The sequence below is a fragment of the Sturnira hondurensis genome, unplaced genomic scaffold (assembly GCF_014824575.4).
Source record: "Sturnira hondurensis isolate 20B ecotype Veracruz unplaced genomic scaffold, ASM1482457v3 Scaffold0004998, whole genome shotgun sequence".
In the NCBI taxonomy this organism is placed as follows: domain Eukaryota; kingdom Metazoa; phylum Chordata; class Mammalia; order Chiroptera; family Phyllostomidae; genus Sturnira; species Sturnira hondurensis.
In genome coordinates, this window is record NW_028077629.1 from 7696433 (window position 1) to 7713326 (window position 16894).

At 39.5% G+C, this 16894-nt stretch overlaps 2 protein-coding genes and 1 long non-coding RNA gene across 3 annotated transcripts in view; 1 reads left to right on the forward strand and 2 right to left on the reverse strand.

The window, feature by feature from the left end:
- HERC5 (HECT and RLD domain containing E3 ubiquitin protein ligase 5) overlaps positions 1–1113 on the reverse strand; it is a 50322-nt gene extending 49209 nt beyond the window's left edge. Inside the window, exon 1 of the mRNA XM_037046125.1 lies at positions 729–1113. Coding sequence (XP_036902020.1) covers positions 729–996 — 268 coding nt within the window. The 5' untranslated portion in view covers positions 997–1113. The remainder of the gene's footprint in view (positions 1–728) is intronic.
- A 10-nt stretch (positions 1114–1123) lies between these two features.
- On the forward strand, positions 1124–14261 carry LOC118987061 (uncharacterized). Its single transcript, XR_005066504.1, has 3 exons — positions 1124–1483; positions 3252–3343; positions 14228–14261. It is a non-coding gene; the product is annotated as an uncharacterized LOC118987061 (long non-coding RNA).
- LOC118987060 (probable E3 ubiquitin-protein ligase HERC6) overlaps positions 5310–16894 on the reverse strand; it is a 63501-nt gene continuing 51916 nt past the window's right edge. The window contains exons 18-23 of the mRNA XM_037046126.1: positions 15008–15174; positions 13045–13111; positions 11505–11575; positions 9972–10155; positions 9781–9883; positions 5310–5685 (exon numbers count right to left, since the gene is read on the reverse strand). Coding sequence (XP_036902021.1) covers positions 5474–5685; positions 9781–9883; positions 9972–10155; positions 11505–11575; positions 13045–13111; positions 15008–15174 — 804 coding nt within the window. The 3' untranslated portion in view covers positions 5310–5473. The remainder of the gene's footprint in view (positions 5686–9780; positions 9884–9971; positions 10156–11504; positions 11576–13044; positions 13112–15007; positions 15175–16894) is intronic.

Sequence of the window (16894 nt, forward strand, 5' to 3'; positions counted from 1 at the left end):
CCAAAAAGGATCGCAAATGACTAACAAACAAAAAAAAAAAAGAAAGAAAAGATGCTCCACTTCGCTCAAATTAAAAGGGAAACGAACAAAAGGACATCATTTTCTTCCCTCAACAGAGGGGCAAAAGTTTTAAGACTGCGAGTGCGGCCATTTGCTTTCCCCCACCTGCAAAGTCGGAGCCGCAGTATCCGACTCACTCTCTACGGAGACTACCCCCAGAGAAGTGCAACTGCAAGCCAGTGTTAAGACACTGCCGTCGAGAACAAGGTATTCTACAAAGCTCACAATCACGGAGTCGCTATGTTCTAAAAAGGGGCAAGTGAAAAACAAACTTTGAACAGACGCCAACGATAAAAGCAAACTGGCTACACTGAAGATGCTGCCTGTACAAGCTCTCCCTCCCCGCGGCTACCCTGCTGAGAGGACCGTCCAGGGGTCGCTACTAGCCCAGTAAACTCAACGCCGTCTGGGCAAGGGACCTAGGGGAGCTCTTGGCCGCCTCAGGCACGGAACGCGAGAAACGAACCCGGGCCCGCTGCGTTTCTGTGGCTACCGCGGACCACCGCCGCGCCGGGTCCACTTAGGACCTTTCCTCATTTAGAGAAGGACCTCACAACTCGGGCCACGCTGCAGAGAAGTTTCGGTGCCGCTGCGGGCCCCAGGACGCCTACCCTCACAACCCGTCCCGAGGCCGGAGAGCCGAACTGGCGTTTCCCGGCCCCACTCACTTGGCTTCCTAGCGCCGTCGCTCCCCACCGGCAGCTGGTGCACCTGGACGCCGGCCCCGCCGCGCTCCAGCACCGCCAGGCGACCGCGTGTACAGCACATCTGGCGCGTCTCCTCCGACCTCGGGGCCAGCGCGCTGCTGAGGCCCGGGGTGCTGGGGAAGAGCCAGAGCTGCGCACCCCTCGGCTCCGCTGACGGCCGGCTCGTGGCGGGAGGACGCGACCCCGGCCGCGAGCCGCCCGGCGACAGCCTTGGTGGCCTCTGTTCCATCGCAGCTTTCCCGGGCTCCACGACCGCACTGCTGCCGTCCCGACCTTCAGAGGAGAGGAAAGTTCAGTAGACCGAGAGGCCAAAGTAAAGAGGGCGTCTCGGTACGTGGCCGGAGAGCTCGGAGAGCTCGCTGCTCCGCGGCGTCGAGGAACCGAAGCCGCTCTTCATCTGCAGCGGCTCGGACGCTGGAATCCCTACGTCTTGTTTGGGGGCGGAGCCGACCGCTCGCGTGGGAAACGAAAGGGATTGTTGTTTTTCTAAGGGGGCGGGTCCAAAACCGAAAAGGAAAAAGAAACTGAAACTCCTTTAGAAAACCAGGATGTGGGAAGTGTTAGGTTGACTGTCGGTGCAGAGAAGGTGTCCTTTGGCCCCGGGCGGGAGTGACCATTTGAATTCCTGAATCAAGTGGCCTTCGAAGGAACACTGAATTCCTATTAGAAAGAGATCTGACACGGCCGGACTTGCAGAGTTTCCCGGAACTGTTGGGGTGAGGAAAGCTAAACTTTGAGGTAAACGTGAAAGGGAGAAGTAACTGTGCAGCCTGTCTGCACCTCGGCGCCTGGCAATGTAGTTTTTGTATTTTCCAGAATTTCTTGCAAGTGGAATAAAACTTATGAAGGCGTTTGTGTATGCTTTTTTTTTTCATTTTACACAATGCTTTTGAGATTCATCCAGCTGAATTTTGCTGAAAGTTCTCTGTTACTGTTGAGTGGTATTCCGTTATATGGGTAGACCACAATTTATTCGCCAGTCCAAGGGCATTTCAGTCCTTTAGTTTTTGACTGCAGTGAATAGAGGGGCCCTGAATATTTGTGAACAAATCTTTTAGTGGATAAGTGTTTTCCTTTGGAGAGAAAAGTAAGTACCTAAAAATGGAATTGTGATGTGTGGCAAGTACATGAATATCATTATAAGAAACTGCCAAACTTTTCCAAAGTGCTGTCCCATTTTGCATTCCCTCCAATAATTTATGGGAGTTCGGGGTGCTCTGTATTTTCATCATTTGGTATTGTCAGTCTTTTTAAATTTTATCTATTGTCTGTAGTGGTCTCTTACTGTACTTTCCATTTCCATTTCCCTAATGATCCATGATGTTGAGCAACTTTTCATGTGCAGATTAGTGCTGACCTCTTCTTTGGTTAATTGTCTGTTCACATCGTTTGCCCATTTATTACTTAAATTGCTTGTTATCTAAAACCTCTTGATAAATGTTCTTTATGTTATACATATTGTTCTTTATTACATGTTTTTTCCTACCAGTACCTTTTAATTTTAATAAGAGTGTATTTTGAAGAGTTGAAGTTTTTAATTGGGATGCAGTATATATTTTCTCCTTTTATAGTTCATGCCGTTTTTAAATCCTACTTAAGGAATCTTTGCTTAACCCAAGGTTACAAATATTTCCTTAAATATTCAAGAAGTTTTATACTTTCAGGTCTTTGTAACCTTTCAAATGTTACACCATTCCTTATGGTGTGAGAAAGGGTAGAGGTTTATTTATTTTTTTCCTTACAAATTTCCAATTGTTCCATCTTACCTTTCCTCACTGAATGCTTTGGCATCTGTGTCAAAACTCTGTTGATCCATATGATTGGGTTTATTTCTGAACTTATTATTGTGTTCTATTGATGTACATGTCTATTTTTACTCCAGCACTACCCTGCCTTGATTACTGTAGATTCTGAGTAAGTCTTAAAATCATTCAAGTGTTCCACCATTGTTCTTCAGTGTGGTTTTAGTTATTCTAGGTCCTTTGCATTTTTATATACATTTTAGGATCAGTTTATCAATTTCTAAAAAATAGACTGCAGGGATTTTGAGATTATGCTAAGTAAGATCAATTTAGGAAGAAATGACATGCCAATAATATTGATTCTTCTGTCCATGTGCATATATATCTCTCTCAGTTAATTTAAATCTTTAATTTCTTTTACCTATATTTTCAAGTTTTCAATGAATATTCTAACATATTTTGTTAAATTTATCCTTAACAATTTTATTCTTTGTTCTTTGTTGATATCGCAAATGATACTTTTTAAGATTTCAATTTATAATTATTGAGTATATATAGAAACACATTTTTATATATTTACCTTAAATCCTGATACCTTTTTTATTTTTACTTAGTAGTTCTAATAGTTTTATACGTCCTTTAGAATCTTAACACATAGATGACCAGGTAGTCTATAAATAAGATAGTTTTACTTCTTGTTTTCCAACCAGCATGCCTTTTCTTTTTTTTCTTTGCCCTATAGTATGGATTAGTACTTCTAGCGCAATGTTGAAGCACTCAGAAGACATCCTTGCCTTGTTTCCAACTTTAGTAGAAAAGCAGTATCTTTCACCTGTAAGTATACAGTTAGCTGTGTGTAAGCTCTAACAGGTTAAGTCTTCTTCTGGTCCTAGTATGCTAGAGAATTTATCATCCATGAATAGCTATTAAATTTTGTAAAAAAAAAATTTCTGCCTCTATTGAGGTAATTATACGACTTTTTGCCTGTTATGGTAAAATACAATAGCTTTTCAAATGCATTTTGGGATTAAACCCCACTTAGTCACAAAGTACTATCCTTTTTATATTTTGTTGGATATGTTTGATATGTTACAATTTTATAAAGGATTTTGTGTCTGTGTTCATAAAAGGTATTTATAGTCCCCCCAACCCCCGATAATGTCTTTTTCTGGTTTGGGTTTTAGGATAATGCTAGCATCATAGAATTAACTGGGAAGTGTTTCCTCTTTCTCTGTTTTCTGAAGGAGTGTGTAAAGAATGTTTAGTACAGTTCATCCATTTGCATTAGAAAAAGTAATGTCGTGGATGAAAGACCTGAAGAACACAACCCAAAAGTCACCTGAATGGGAATCCTTAAGATGTAAAAATTACCTTTTCCCTTAAAAGTCAGGAAGACTACATCTCTGCCTTCATTCCATTTGTTGTAGAAACCAGACCTGTCCAAACTAACCCTGAGGATTTGCTGGGGCCTTATGACCACTTCACTAGTGTCTTCGGTGAATTCTTTATCTCTATTCTGTCTATCCTCAGGTGACCCTGTCCTCTTTCCATATTAGCACCCAATGTGGACTTCACCCTATAGGCTTTCCTCTCCCAAACTACCATCAATACAAGGTTCTGTGTGTGGTTTGGGATAACAGTAGGCATTTATAGAACAGCTTACAGTTTAAAACTTTAATTGGTCCAAAAAATTCACTGGCCATAACCAACCACACTTACATCTTTTTAAAAATTTATTCTATAGCCATGACACTGAAACATATTTCAGGTTCTTCCCATTTCCCTAACTATATTTAGGCAAGAGTTTCTGGTTGGGCTCAGCCTTTAACCAAAATAATGATATGTGTGTCAGGATGGGCAGGGTAGGACAAAGTGGCAACTGAACTACAACCTGGAAAAGACAGCTGACTTCAAACCAGAGAGCCGAAAGGGCAGGCTTTGCCAAAACGATATCTGCATAGCAACCTGAGCCACCAATGATATATTGCCGCTTTGTTCAAAGGGTACCAATCCCCAGCTCCCACAAAGAGAGCCAACCAAAATAATATTCGCCATATCCCCTGCTTGGGAGCCACTTTCCCGCCCCCACTCTGCAGACCAGAGAACCTTGCCTGGGTGCCCAAACCCCAATAAACCTCTATACTGCCTAACTTTGTGGCTGATTGGCATTTCTTCCTCAGCGGCACCTAAGAAAACCTTTTAATATGCACTTAGAATGATTCTTGACCTGGCTGGTATGGCTTAAAAGATTGAGTGCTGACCTGTGAACGCAGGGGTCGCTGGTTGGATTCCCAGCCTAGGGCACATGCCTGGGTTGTGGGCCAGGTCCTCAGTGGAGGACGTAGAAGAGGCAACCACACATTGATGTTTCTCTCCCTCTCCTTCTCCCTCCATTCTACTCTCTAAAAATAAATAAATAGAATCTTTAGAAAGAATAAAGAATGACTCTTGGAATATAGTATTAAGCATAAGTAATTATTCAATGAATTAATTAATCTCTTAACATTTAGATTTTCAAATAAATTATTCAGCAGTAGGTTAAAAAGCTGGAGACATTTCAAAATATAAAATACACATATATGCGGCTCAAAATTGAGTTGAATTAGTTTACATTTTTTATTATTTCTTTCAAACTTTCATATTTGCAAGCAGTATTTATTAGATGCACAGTATTTTTAAAAACAGTTATTTGCTTTTAATTGGTTTATTTTTAAGTGATAATTGTTCAGGAAATAATTCACTAAAAAACAAATATTTCACTAGCAAGTTTAGGAATTAGGAAATGTTGATTCATTAACTGTTATTTTGATTCATCACTTTATTGCTTATTTTAACATTTACATATTAATTCTAATAAAAAATCCATCAACCCCTTGTACTAATTAAACCCAAGAAGAACATCAGAATGGAAGAGTGAGAGAACCTGGCAATCTGAGGCCTCATTGAGACTCTCAGAGATCACTATTACTGCTTAACAAATCCTCTGTTGCTGTTGATGGCTAATTGAAGTGCTTCCTCCATTCTTTCCATTGTAGAATATTTAGGGAGGCGCAGAATATTATGACATACAAGTGATTCTGGGTTATCTCTTTCACTGGAAGTTTCAGGACATTGAAATATGATTTCCATTTGTTGTAATCCTCTTACAGTCTGCCTATCATTTCCTGTAAGAAAAACTGGAAAGGAAAAATCTTTGGTTAAAATATTTCTCAGCAAGAACAAAACATTTTTTAAAAGGAGGAAATTAATCACTTTGTTAAGTAAATATTTATTGGGTACCCTTGTGCAGAGAGAACTACATGGGACCATGTGGAGCACAGAAAAATCATGATATCTGGTCTTTGTCCTCAATGAGTTCATGGTCTAGTTGGGGGGAAGTTACATACAAGTTGATCCTTGAACAGGATAGGCCTGAACTGTGTGGGTCCATATATATGCAGATATATTTCAATGAATACCATAAATATATTTTCCCTTTTCTGAATATTTTTTCTCTAGTTTACTTTATGGGAAGAATACAGTATATAATGCATATATGAAGCATGTGTTGATCTATTGTTTATGTTATTGGTAAGGCTTTTGGTCAACAGGAGGCCCTTAGCAGTTAAGTTTTGGGGGACTCAAAAGTTATACACAGACTTTCGATTCTGTGTGTGTGTGTGGCAGGGGGAATCAGCATCCCTAACCCCCGGGTTGTGCAAGGCTGAACAGTACATAAAAAGATAATAGCAAGATACAGGAAAGTTATTTTAGCTCAGCCAAGAAGTATGAGGTGAAGATCCTAATGAAAGAAGACTCCAGGCAGGGGGAGAGGTGCTGTGCCGGGGAGGTTTTACAGAGGCCACATATGGCTGGTTAACTCTCTTGGGGAGGAGCTGAGTAACCTTTCAAAGCAGGGCAGGAAATCCTACGGAAAAGCCTAAATTAAGAAGAAATAATGTGAACTCACTTGAAGGTACACACAGTGGGACCACTGGGCCGAAGTACACTTTTCCCATTAAGAGAGAAGATTATAAAAGTAGTTTGGGAGTTCCAGCCAAGATGGAGGTGTAGGTAGAAACCCTTCGCTTCCTCACATGAAAAAAAGGAGGATAACAACCAAACTAAAGTCAGTAAACAACCAAAAATGCCAGAAAATCAAATTGCATGGAACTTTTGACAACCAAAGAATTAAGGAAAAAAATCAACCAAAACAACCAAACCAGTAAGGAGGACTGTGAGGTCAACTCAGAAAAATCAGGGCGAGGCAGCTGAGGGGTGGGGCTGGCTGCCCCCGCTCCATGGAGCTGCACAGGAGGGACTGACTTAAGGGGAAAACAGAGACTCAGAGCTGACTGTGGGCTAAGGCTGGGGTTGTCATGGTGGGAGGTACTTCCAGTCTGACACCACAGTCTGTTGGAAAGTGCACTAGAGACCAGCAGGCAAGCTGTGCATTGTTCCCTCTCTGGCCCCTCCCTTACAGGCAGTGCAGCAAAGCGGGTGCCCTGCCTGGGGACAATACCTAAGCCCCTCCCCTTGCAACCTATCAGGTGTGCCAATACAAAGAAATATGGCCCAAATGAAAGAACACAGCAAAACCTCACAACTAAGCAATGAGAAGACTGCCAACCTATCGGATGAAGCATTTAAAGCCCTGGTAGTCAAAATGCTCACAGAGCTGATTTTGAGCTTGGTGGAAAAATGATAGAACAAATCAGAGATACCCAAAATGAAATAAAGCAAAATATACAGGGAACCAACAGTGACAGGAAGGAAACGAGGATTCAAAGCAACAATTTGGAACAAAAGGAAGAAATAAAAACCCAACTGGATCAGAATGAAGAAACAAGAATCCAAAAAAATGAAGAGAGGCTGAGGATTCTCTGGGACAACTTGAAACATTCCAATATCTGAATTATAGGGGTGCCAGAAGGAGAAGAACAGCAGCAAGAAATTGGAAACTTGTTTGAACAAATAATGAAGGAAAACTTTCCCAATCTGGCAAAGGAAATAGACTTCTAGGAAGTCCAGAGAGTCCCAAAGAAGTTGGACCCAAAAAGGAGCACACCAAGACACATCATCATTAAGTTACCCAAGATTAAAGAAAAAGAGAAAATCCTAAAAGCAGCAAGAGAAAAGGAGACAGCTACCCACAAAGGAGTTCCCATTAGATTATCAGGTGATTTCTCAAAAGAAACCTTACAGGCAAAAAGGAGCTGGAAAGAAGTATTTGAAATCCTGAAAGGTAAGGACCTACATCCAAGATTATTCTCTCCAGCAACACTTTCATTTAGAATGGAAGGGCAGATAAAAGTGCTTCCCAGAAGCACTTTAAAGGGATTCAACTCCTTTAAAGGAGTCAACTTAAAGGAGTTCATCATCAACAAGCCCTTATCACCATGAAACATGTTAAAGGGACTTATCTAAGAAAAAGAAGATTAAAATATGAACAGTAAAATAACAGCAAACTCACAACTATTAACAAATGAACCTAAAATAAATTTTTTAAAAAACTAAGCAAACAATCAGAACAGGAACAGAGTCAGAGAAATGGATATCACACAGAGGGAGTTCATTGGGAAGGGAGGAATACAGAGGAAAAGGTAAAGGGGAGAAGAAGCATAATTAGTAGGCATAAAATAGACAGGGAAAGCTTAAAAATGGTATAGGAAACCAAGGACTCAAAGAATTTATATGTACAACCCATGGACATGAACTAAGGGGGGAAATGCAGGAGGGTTGGGGGGCAGGGTGGAGGGGGGATAAAGGGAGAAAATACTGGGTCAATACAGTATTACAGTATATGCTATTATACTGTACAGTATAAATACAGTACAAATACAGTATTATGCTATTATACTGTAATAGCATAATCAATAAAAATACTTTAAAAATAAAAAACAAAGTTAAAAAAGTACAAAATAAAAGTAGTCTGGGCAGTGGAGAGGTTGGTTGGGTTTGTGGAGAAGTTGGAATTGTCCTCCAGCATCCTCAGTAGCAACGGAAGTAGTGAGAAGAAAGTTGTATACCACAGGAGGAACTGAAAATGGGATGAGGTGGTTAGAGAATGTCATTTCTATTTTAGAAAACCCCTATGGTTCCCTCTAAGAATTCTTATAGCCCAAGGCCACAGAACTTAGTGGTCAATAGCCTAGTCTTTGAATCAGCTTTTGGGTTCAAATTCTGGTTTTGACACTCACCAGCTATCTGAACATAGGCAAGCTACTAAATGCTCCAAGCCTCTTTTTCCTCAGACCTGAAATGGGGAAAAATAAGTACCTATCTCATAAGGTTGCTATTAGGATAAAGGGAAACGGCAGATACAAAGTGGTCAGTATAACGCCTGGCAAAGAATAAGCACATAATAAATGCCGTGATTATCAGTGGTCACTGCTATTATTTCTAAAATATTATTAGAGATAGTTTACATTGTCCTAATTTCATAGGACTTAAATAATTAAATGAAGATGGGAATATAAGATAAAAAGGCTTGATTAAGAGCCAACTAGACTGAGGAAAGTGGATGTACATTAAAATTGAAGGTGGAATTAGAGTCAATGTTGAGAATGTAGTAAAATAGTGATATCTTTATCATTTTTTAATGGGGAACAAGCTTATGTAAAAGATCAAACACTGGTCTAGAAGGTAGGGAACTTGAGTTATAAGCTTTGTTTTGCTGTTAATGGAAATGAACCACCACAAATACTCACTTTTTCAAAAGATATATCTGGGAATGTATCTGAAAAAAATCAAAATACTAATTCCAAAGAACACAAGCACTCCTATGTTCATTGCAGTGTTATTTACAATAGTCAAGATCTGGAAGCAGCCCAAGTGTCCATCAGTAGATGAGTGGATAAAACAACCATGGGACACTTACACAATAGAGCACTACTTGTCCATAATGAAGAAGAAAATTTACCCTTTGCAACAGCGTGGATGGACCTGGAGAATATTACATTAAGTGAAATAGTCCAATCAGAGAAAGACAAATACCATATGATTTCACTCATATGTGGACTCTAAGGAACTGAACTAACAAGCAAAATATAGACAGACTCAGAGAGAGTAGGCTGACAGCTCTGGGTGGCGGGGGGGGGGGCGGGCGGTGGGCAGGGTAAGGGAGTGGACATGTCAAGCAAAAAGGAAAAAGGATTCACAGACTTGGACCACAGTGTGGTGATTTCAGAGGAAAGGGGGACTATAAGCAGGATAAATGGTAATGGAAAAAATACAGAATTAAAAAATAAAAAATATACATTTATAGATCCATCTATTACTGTAATACTTACAGAGGAATTTTTTCTTTTCATCCAGAGTTAATTTGTGAAAAGCTTCCCAAAACATCAGTATAGTCGGATGTGACTCATAGTATCCTGTCCCATACTTTGAATTCTTGAGAAAAAGAGGGAGAAAAATGGGTTTGAACAGGAATATACAGCTGTTGTTCAGAAGAATTGGGGGCACTTTAGTTATTACCAACCTTTTCAAATTGTTTCCAGTCATAATCAGTATTTCCAACTATTGCTGTCATTAGTTCTTTAGGATGGAAAAGCCTAAGTATCTCCTTGTCACAGACTTTATGAAATCCTCTCTTAAATTCTTCATAAATGTCTTCTATGGATGTGTTGAAAATGTAATCAACACACTTAGAAATGTAGTCTTTCCTTAAGAAAAACAAACAAAAAAAGGCCAATAACATACTTTACCAGTGACTATTGAGAAAGAAAAGTAAATTACCTCTGTACACCATACAACCTAGTACTGCCCAGAGATATAAAAATGTCTGCTCAGCTAGAAAAAGGAACCTTGGAGAATAAATACAGCAGAAGGATTAAGACTTTGTTTTGCCCCCATTTCCTAGTTGCATTTTCCTAGTTCCTAGTTGATACTTTAAAAACACTAATCTGAATATATATATCATTGTCCTGCTTAAAATCCTTCAAAGGCTTTTCAAAGGCTGAGCCCAGCCTCCACAGCAGAATGAAAAAGCCCTCCGTGATCTGACCTTTGTCCAACTCAACAGCCTCTTCCCAATGCCATTTGAATCTTTGCCCTCACCCTCTTGTTGTTAGGCCACAGCATGCAGTGCTTCCTCTTTACCTGGCAACTTGCATCACTCATCAGAGTTCAATATGCACATAACTTTCTCAGGGTGGGTCCTCTGTTCCTCTTTCCTTCCACACTTACAATACATGTCACTGCATGAAAATTATTTATTCAAAGTCTGTTGTCTCTACTACATGAAGAATTTCCTGACTGCAGGTTTGTTAACTGAAGGTATTTGTACTAGGTATCTACCAGAAACATGATAATCTCCCACCGTTTGGGCATCCTTCCTGGACATTCCTATCAAAATCAACCCCTTGCTGCCCCCCCCCCCCCACCAGTGGTGTGCTGGTAAATGTTTAACAATCAGTTTTCCAAAATGAAAGAGAAAGAGGGAATGCTCATGGCATCACTTGCCAATTTCTGTGGTGTAAATATTCCCACCATTGCTGATTTCAGGCTACTAACACTTTAATAATTAAACAACTCTCAACATTTTCAGAAATTTAAGTCAGATGTCAAACTGGTACCAGTTGATTCCAGCATACTTCTACCTGTACCTCCCTAGTCTCTTAACTGGATGTAAGTTTCTTCAGAGTACCCATCCTTATCTGATATTCTATTATGTAATCATAATTTATTCAGGTATTGTTTTTCTGTCCTACTGGAATTTAAGCTCGAGATTTTGTCCTTTTTTACTGCTATATCTCCAATACCTAGAGTAAGGTCTGTTTCAGAGTTAGGGCTCAAAAATAATTGTTAAATGAATAACTAATGAAAAGTGCTGCAAAGGAAATATTTAATTCTGACCCTTTGCCACTTCTCTTACCCTGTAACTGTTTCCTCTTTCTAAAAGATGAGGAGCTAAAATGATCATCTGAGAAACTAAAATACATTTATAAAGTAAAGGGATATAAATTTTGCTTAATGTGTATTCAAAGCAGATATTCTAGATATCAAAACTTACTTGTTCGTTTGGTCCACCAGTATAGAGATCTCATTTGTAGTTAAATTAACATCCTTTTGGTCCCAGTGTATCTGTAATGAAAATATATTCAGGTAGCAAACATGAAAGTAAGTCTGAATAATTAACCATAATACTATTGTTAGGGAGGGCGGGGATAGGAGGAAGCTCCGGCTGGACTTTGCCAAGATGGACATCCTCACAGTAACCTGAGTCCGAGGAAGAGACCACCAATGCTGTATTGCTTCTTTGTTCAGAGGGCACCAATCCCCAGCTCCCACGGGGAGCCAACAAAAATAAGACCCCACTACATTCCCTGCTCCGGTGTGACTTCTCCCGGCCTCATCCTGCAGACTGGGAGAATCTCACCCGGGTGCGCAAACCCCAATAAAGCTCTTTATTGCCTACTTTATGGCTGATTGGCATTTCTTTCTCGGCGGAGCCTAAGAAAACCTTTCATCTATTATTGCTAATATAGTCTTCCCTATAAAATTTTAAATAACTTGGAGCTAAATAATTATTTATGTAGTTCAGCCTTTTAAATACATATAAAAAATTTAAATCCACCCCACTACATGTTGTAAAATACTTTTAAGCATACATCAATCCATTTAGTTGTTTACATCAGTTGAAAAATTGCCTTGTATTTTTAGTTTATTTGAGAGAATACAGACATAACAGTGAGGAGCAGGTAGGGGGGAAGTCTTACAGTACAGAGGTAAAATACATTCAAAAAAGGTATCCCATATCTGAGACACTGCAATAAAATTATTTTTTAAAAAGATTAATGCTAAACTATAATCTGGTGTTCGTTAGTACTGTGGACCTTGAGAAAGAAGGTACCTCCTAAGGAGGGCTCCCTGTGGCTAACTTTAAAAACAAAACAGCCTAGCAGCCATTTCTGCACAGGGGCCTGACCCACAAACTGCACTTCAGGGAGAAGCCTGCACTGAACAAACCTGCCTCTGCACTGAACTGCCTGCCTACTGTGTTTCAGCCATCTGAGCCAAACCTTATGAAGGAGTTCCTGGAATCCTATTTCAAACAGTAGGACTGAGGTTTTCCACATCCAGTCAGAGCCACCACAACTATATCCCTATCAACATCTTTACCAACCAATCAGGACAGTGCCTTTTGAACCATTCAAACTGTGAGGCTTTGGAGTCCTCATGTGCATAAGGATGGAGTGACCAGGGACCAGGGGCTGGGACTTCTGTCTATATAAGCCACCTCTCATATGGCTCAGAGAGGGCGCTTTCCCTTTCCACTGAAGACAGTGTTTCCCTGGTTGAGTTGAAACACTGAAGATGTTTCATTGGAGCAGAGTGGAGCAGACCAGCACAGCACAAAGCAGACCAGCAAGGGGCAAAGCAGAGCAGAGTGTCTGGCCAGGGAAAGGCCTGGCCCCAGGGCTGCCTCAGAGCTGTGCTGTATCACAATTGAGCTGATTTGCACCGAATAAAGTTCCCTTCACCACAGCCCAAACTAGGAATTCTCGTTGGCATTGAATTGGCACCAATGACAGTCAGTTCACAGTACTCACAGAAAACTGTAGGTTCAGTGCTTCTCCCATGTCATCAGCCTGATAATTTAGAACTTCTTGCAAACTCCTAATGAAAAGTTTGATTTAAAAATTATATTAATTGATTTTGTAACATCTGAAAAGTAATAAATGTTCAGTGGAAAAATTGGGGGCCCTACAGAAATGTATAAAATTCCATGTAAATTTCTTCTCCACCTTCCCACTCTTTCTTCCTGGAGTTAACTTCTATTTACTGGAGGTTAACTAGTTTTGATTGGTTGGACCAGTGCTAACACAGACATTGCTGTGTCTGGGTGGAAATGACAAAAAGGAGCACCTTCCCCTAAACCAGTGATTTTCAACTAGGGGCTATTTTGCCCCCCAAGGGACACTTGGAAAAATCTGGAGACATTTTTTGTTGTCACAGTTAGAGGGTTGGTACTGGCATCTAGTGGGTAGTGACCCTATATGCAGCTATATCCACATCCACCCTATTTCCACATCCTCCAATACCAGCACAGCGTTCCACAACAAAGCATGATCCAGACAAGTGTCAATGGTTCCTTAAATCCTGCTCTAGATTGTCAGGGCACAAAGTGTAAATCTAGTCAGTTTATTCTTCCACTAGCAGTATGTGAGAAGAGAATCCTGTTCTCCAATCTGTTGTTCACTCTATATTTTATGAAAAACTTTTTAATACCTGTCAATCTGTAAACAGAAAAATGATATTTTACTTTCATTTGTATTTCCTTGATTATTAGTAAGGTTGAGAATATTTTCATTTTTTGATTAACCATATATACATATGTGTGATAACATATATAAAGGTTTGACAAAAGCAGGTTTACAACTGTGAGTACACAAAAGTTTTTTCTAGTGTTACTTATTAATTATTGTATGATTGTATTGTCTTATTATTGTTATTATTTCACATTCTTACTTATGATTTATCTTTTAGGTAATGATGGCAGGTAATTTAACCTACTTTTGCCTACCCCTGTATAGTTATATATCAGAGATACTAATTTGCTGTCTGTCATATGTTAGACATATTTATCTCACAGGACATGAGGTGGAACCAAAAATAAACAAAGAATTTACTTATTAAAAATTGTGTATTTATTCTTACATGTTTAAACTTCAGTCACTTTCAAAGTACTCTTCATTTGATGCAATGTACCTATCAAGACATTTTTTCCCACAGCTCAAAACAATTTTTGAACTTGTCAATTTTGATGCCTTTTAGTGTTTCTACTGTTTTTTGTTTCACCTCTACCACATTGGCAAAATATTTCCCTTGGAAGACTTTTTTCATCCAGGGAAACAAAAAAAGTTGCTTAGGGCAAGATCAGGTGCATAGGGAAGGTGGGGAATGTGGGTCATGCAGTTTTTTAGTCAAAAACTGCTGAACACTCAGCACAGTGTGGACAGGTGCACTCACAAAGCACCCATCATGAAATGGGCAAATGCTTTGAAAGAGTCTTCAAAAAAGATTCACTGAAGCCAAATGCAGCCTCTTAGAACAACACCAGCTGGTATGCTGATACAGATGGGTTCCTAGAACACTCACCTATTGGGGGCAGTCTGTACTACAAGGGGCCCACCCACCAAAAGATAATTCTGGGTTTTCTGAGGGTCCCCCTCATACAGTTTGCCTTTTAACTTAGAACGATTTATTCAAAATCTGTAGAGCATGCAGAATTTTCATTAAGAATATCGTGTACTGTCCAAAGTAACTGTTTCCATCCAGATACATTCAAGAAACCAGGCTCTGTTTATTTTACTGGTTGATAATTAAAGGAACATTTTGCTTTTCTCCATTTTTGAAGGTTTACTTGCCTATTAGTTATGCTAAAATTCAAATTCATCCAAACAACACACATTATTGAAATTGAATACCTTATATGTGTCTGTGTGTATAAAATCATTTATGCCTAAATAACTAAAACTTACTAGATAAAGTCATGGAAAACCATTTACTTACTTCCCCAAAATAGGACTGAGTTCTTTTAAATCTTCCAATGATGGATTTTGGTCCAGAAGTTTCTTAAACAGAGCCAGTGGGAAAGGAATATTGACAACATTTAAATTGTATAGGGAGAGTCCACATAGTATCCCAAAGAGGAAATACTTCTTCTTCTCAAATTTGGTCTGGAAAAATAGAAGGGAAAAAAACCCTAATGTACTTACATCAGTTATCCAATGGGCTAATTACATTAGTAAAAAAAGATTTGAATTTTCTTTTCTAAAAATCACAAATTAGAAACAAAATGGACTTCAGGAAAATAAAAATCTGAGGTTCCTTTTTAAAAAACATTTTATTGATTATGCTATTATAATTGTCCCAGTTTTTCCCCATCTGGCCCCCTCAGCTCAGTACCCCTCTTAATCCAGCAATCCCCCCACCTTAGCTGATGTCCATGGGTCATGCATATAAGTTCTTTGGCTTTCCCATTTCCTATACTATTTTTAATATCCTCCTGCCTATTTTGTACCTATCAATTATAGTCTTTAATCTCTGCACCTTTTCACCCATTCTCACCTTTCCTCCTCCCAGCTGATAAACCTCAAAATGATCTTCATAGCTATGATTCTGTTCCTGTTCCAGTTGTTTGCTTAGTTTGTTTTTTTACATTCAGTTGTTGATAGTTGTGAATTTGTTGCCATTTTAAAGTTCATAGTTTTGATCTTTTTCTTAGATGAGTCCCTTTAACATGTTTCATGGTGATAAGGGCTTGGTGATGATGAACTCCTTTAGCTTTTACCTTGTCTGGGGAGCACTTCATCTACCCTTCCATTCTAAATGATAGCTTTGCTGGGTAGAGTAATCTTAGGTGTAGGTGTTGCCTTTCAGGATTTCAAATACTTCTTTCCAGCCCCTTCTTGTCCATAAAGTTTTTCTTGAGAAATCAGCTGATAGTCTTATGGGAACTCCTTTATAGGTAACTCTCTGCTTTTCTCTCGCTGCTTTTATGATTCTCTCTTTATTTTTAACCTTTGGCACTTTAATTATTATGTGTCTTGGTATAGTATACTTTGGGTCTAATTTATTTGGAATTCTCTGTGCTTCCTAGACTTGCATAGCTATTTCCTTGGACAAATGAGGGAAGTTTTCTTTCATTATTTTTTCAAATAAGTTTTCAATTTCTTGCTCTTCCTCTTCTTCTGGCATTCCTATAATTTGGATGTTGGTACATTTGGAGATGTCCTAGAGAGTCCTTATACCATCCTCTGTTTTTTAAATTCTTTTTTTTCTTCTTGCTGTTCTTGTTGAATGCTTATTTCTTCCTTATGTTCCAAATCATTGATTTGAATCCCAGCTTCCTCCCCTCCACTGATGGTTCCCTGTAGATTTTTCATTTCGCTTATAGTATAACTTTCATTTCTTCATTTATGTTGTTGCCATACTCAGTGAGTTTTTTTATCATCCTGGTCACCAGTGTTTTGAACTCTGCATTTGATAGGTTAATTATCTCCATTTTGTTTAGTTCTTTTTCTCGGGTTTTGTTCTGTTCTTTCACTTGGGCCATATTTCTTTGTCTCCTCAATTTGGAAGCCTCCCTGTGTTTGTTTCTGTGTATTAGGTAGGCCTGCTTTGACTTAGTCTTTGACTGCTTAGTCTTAATAGTGTAGCCTATTGTAGAAAAGACGCCTGAAAATTGTGTGGGGAAAAGCCTTAGGTTTGCCAGAGTGGGCCAAACTGCTTCACTGCTCTGTGGCTCTATGTGGGCGGAGGGCTCAGAAAGTGGAAAATGCCACTGCCTTGCTTTTGGAGATTTGCCTGGCACTCACCCAATTTCTAGTCACTTCACCCACTTCTTGTATACAATTGGTACTCTTCCAACTGTTGCTCTGGTGGTAAATCCCAGAG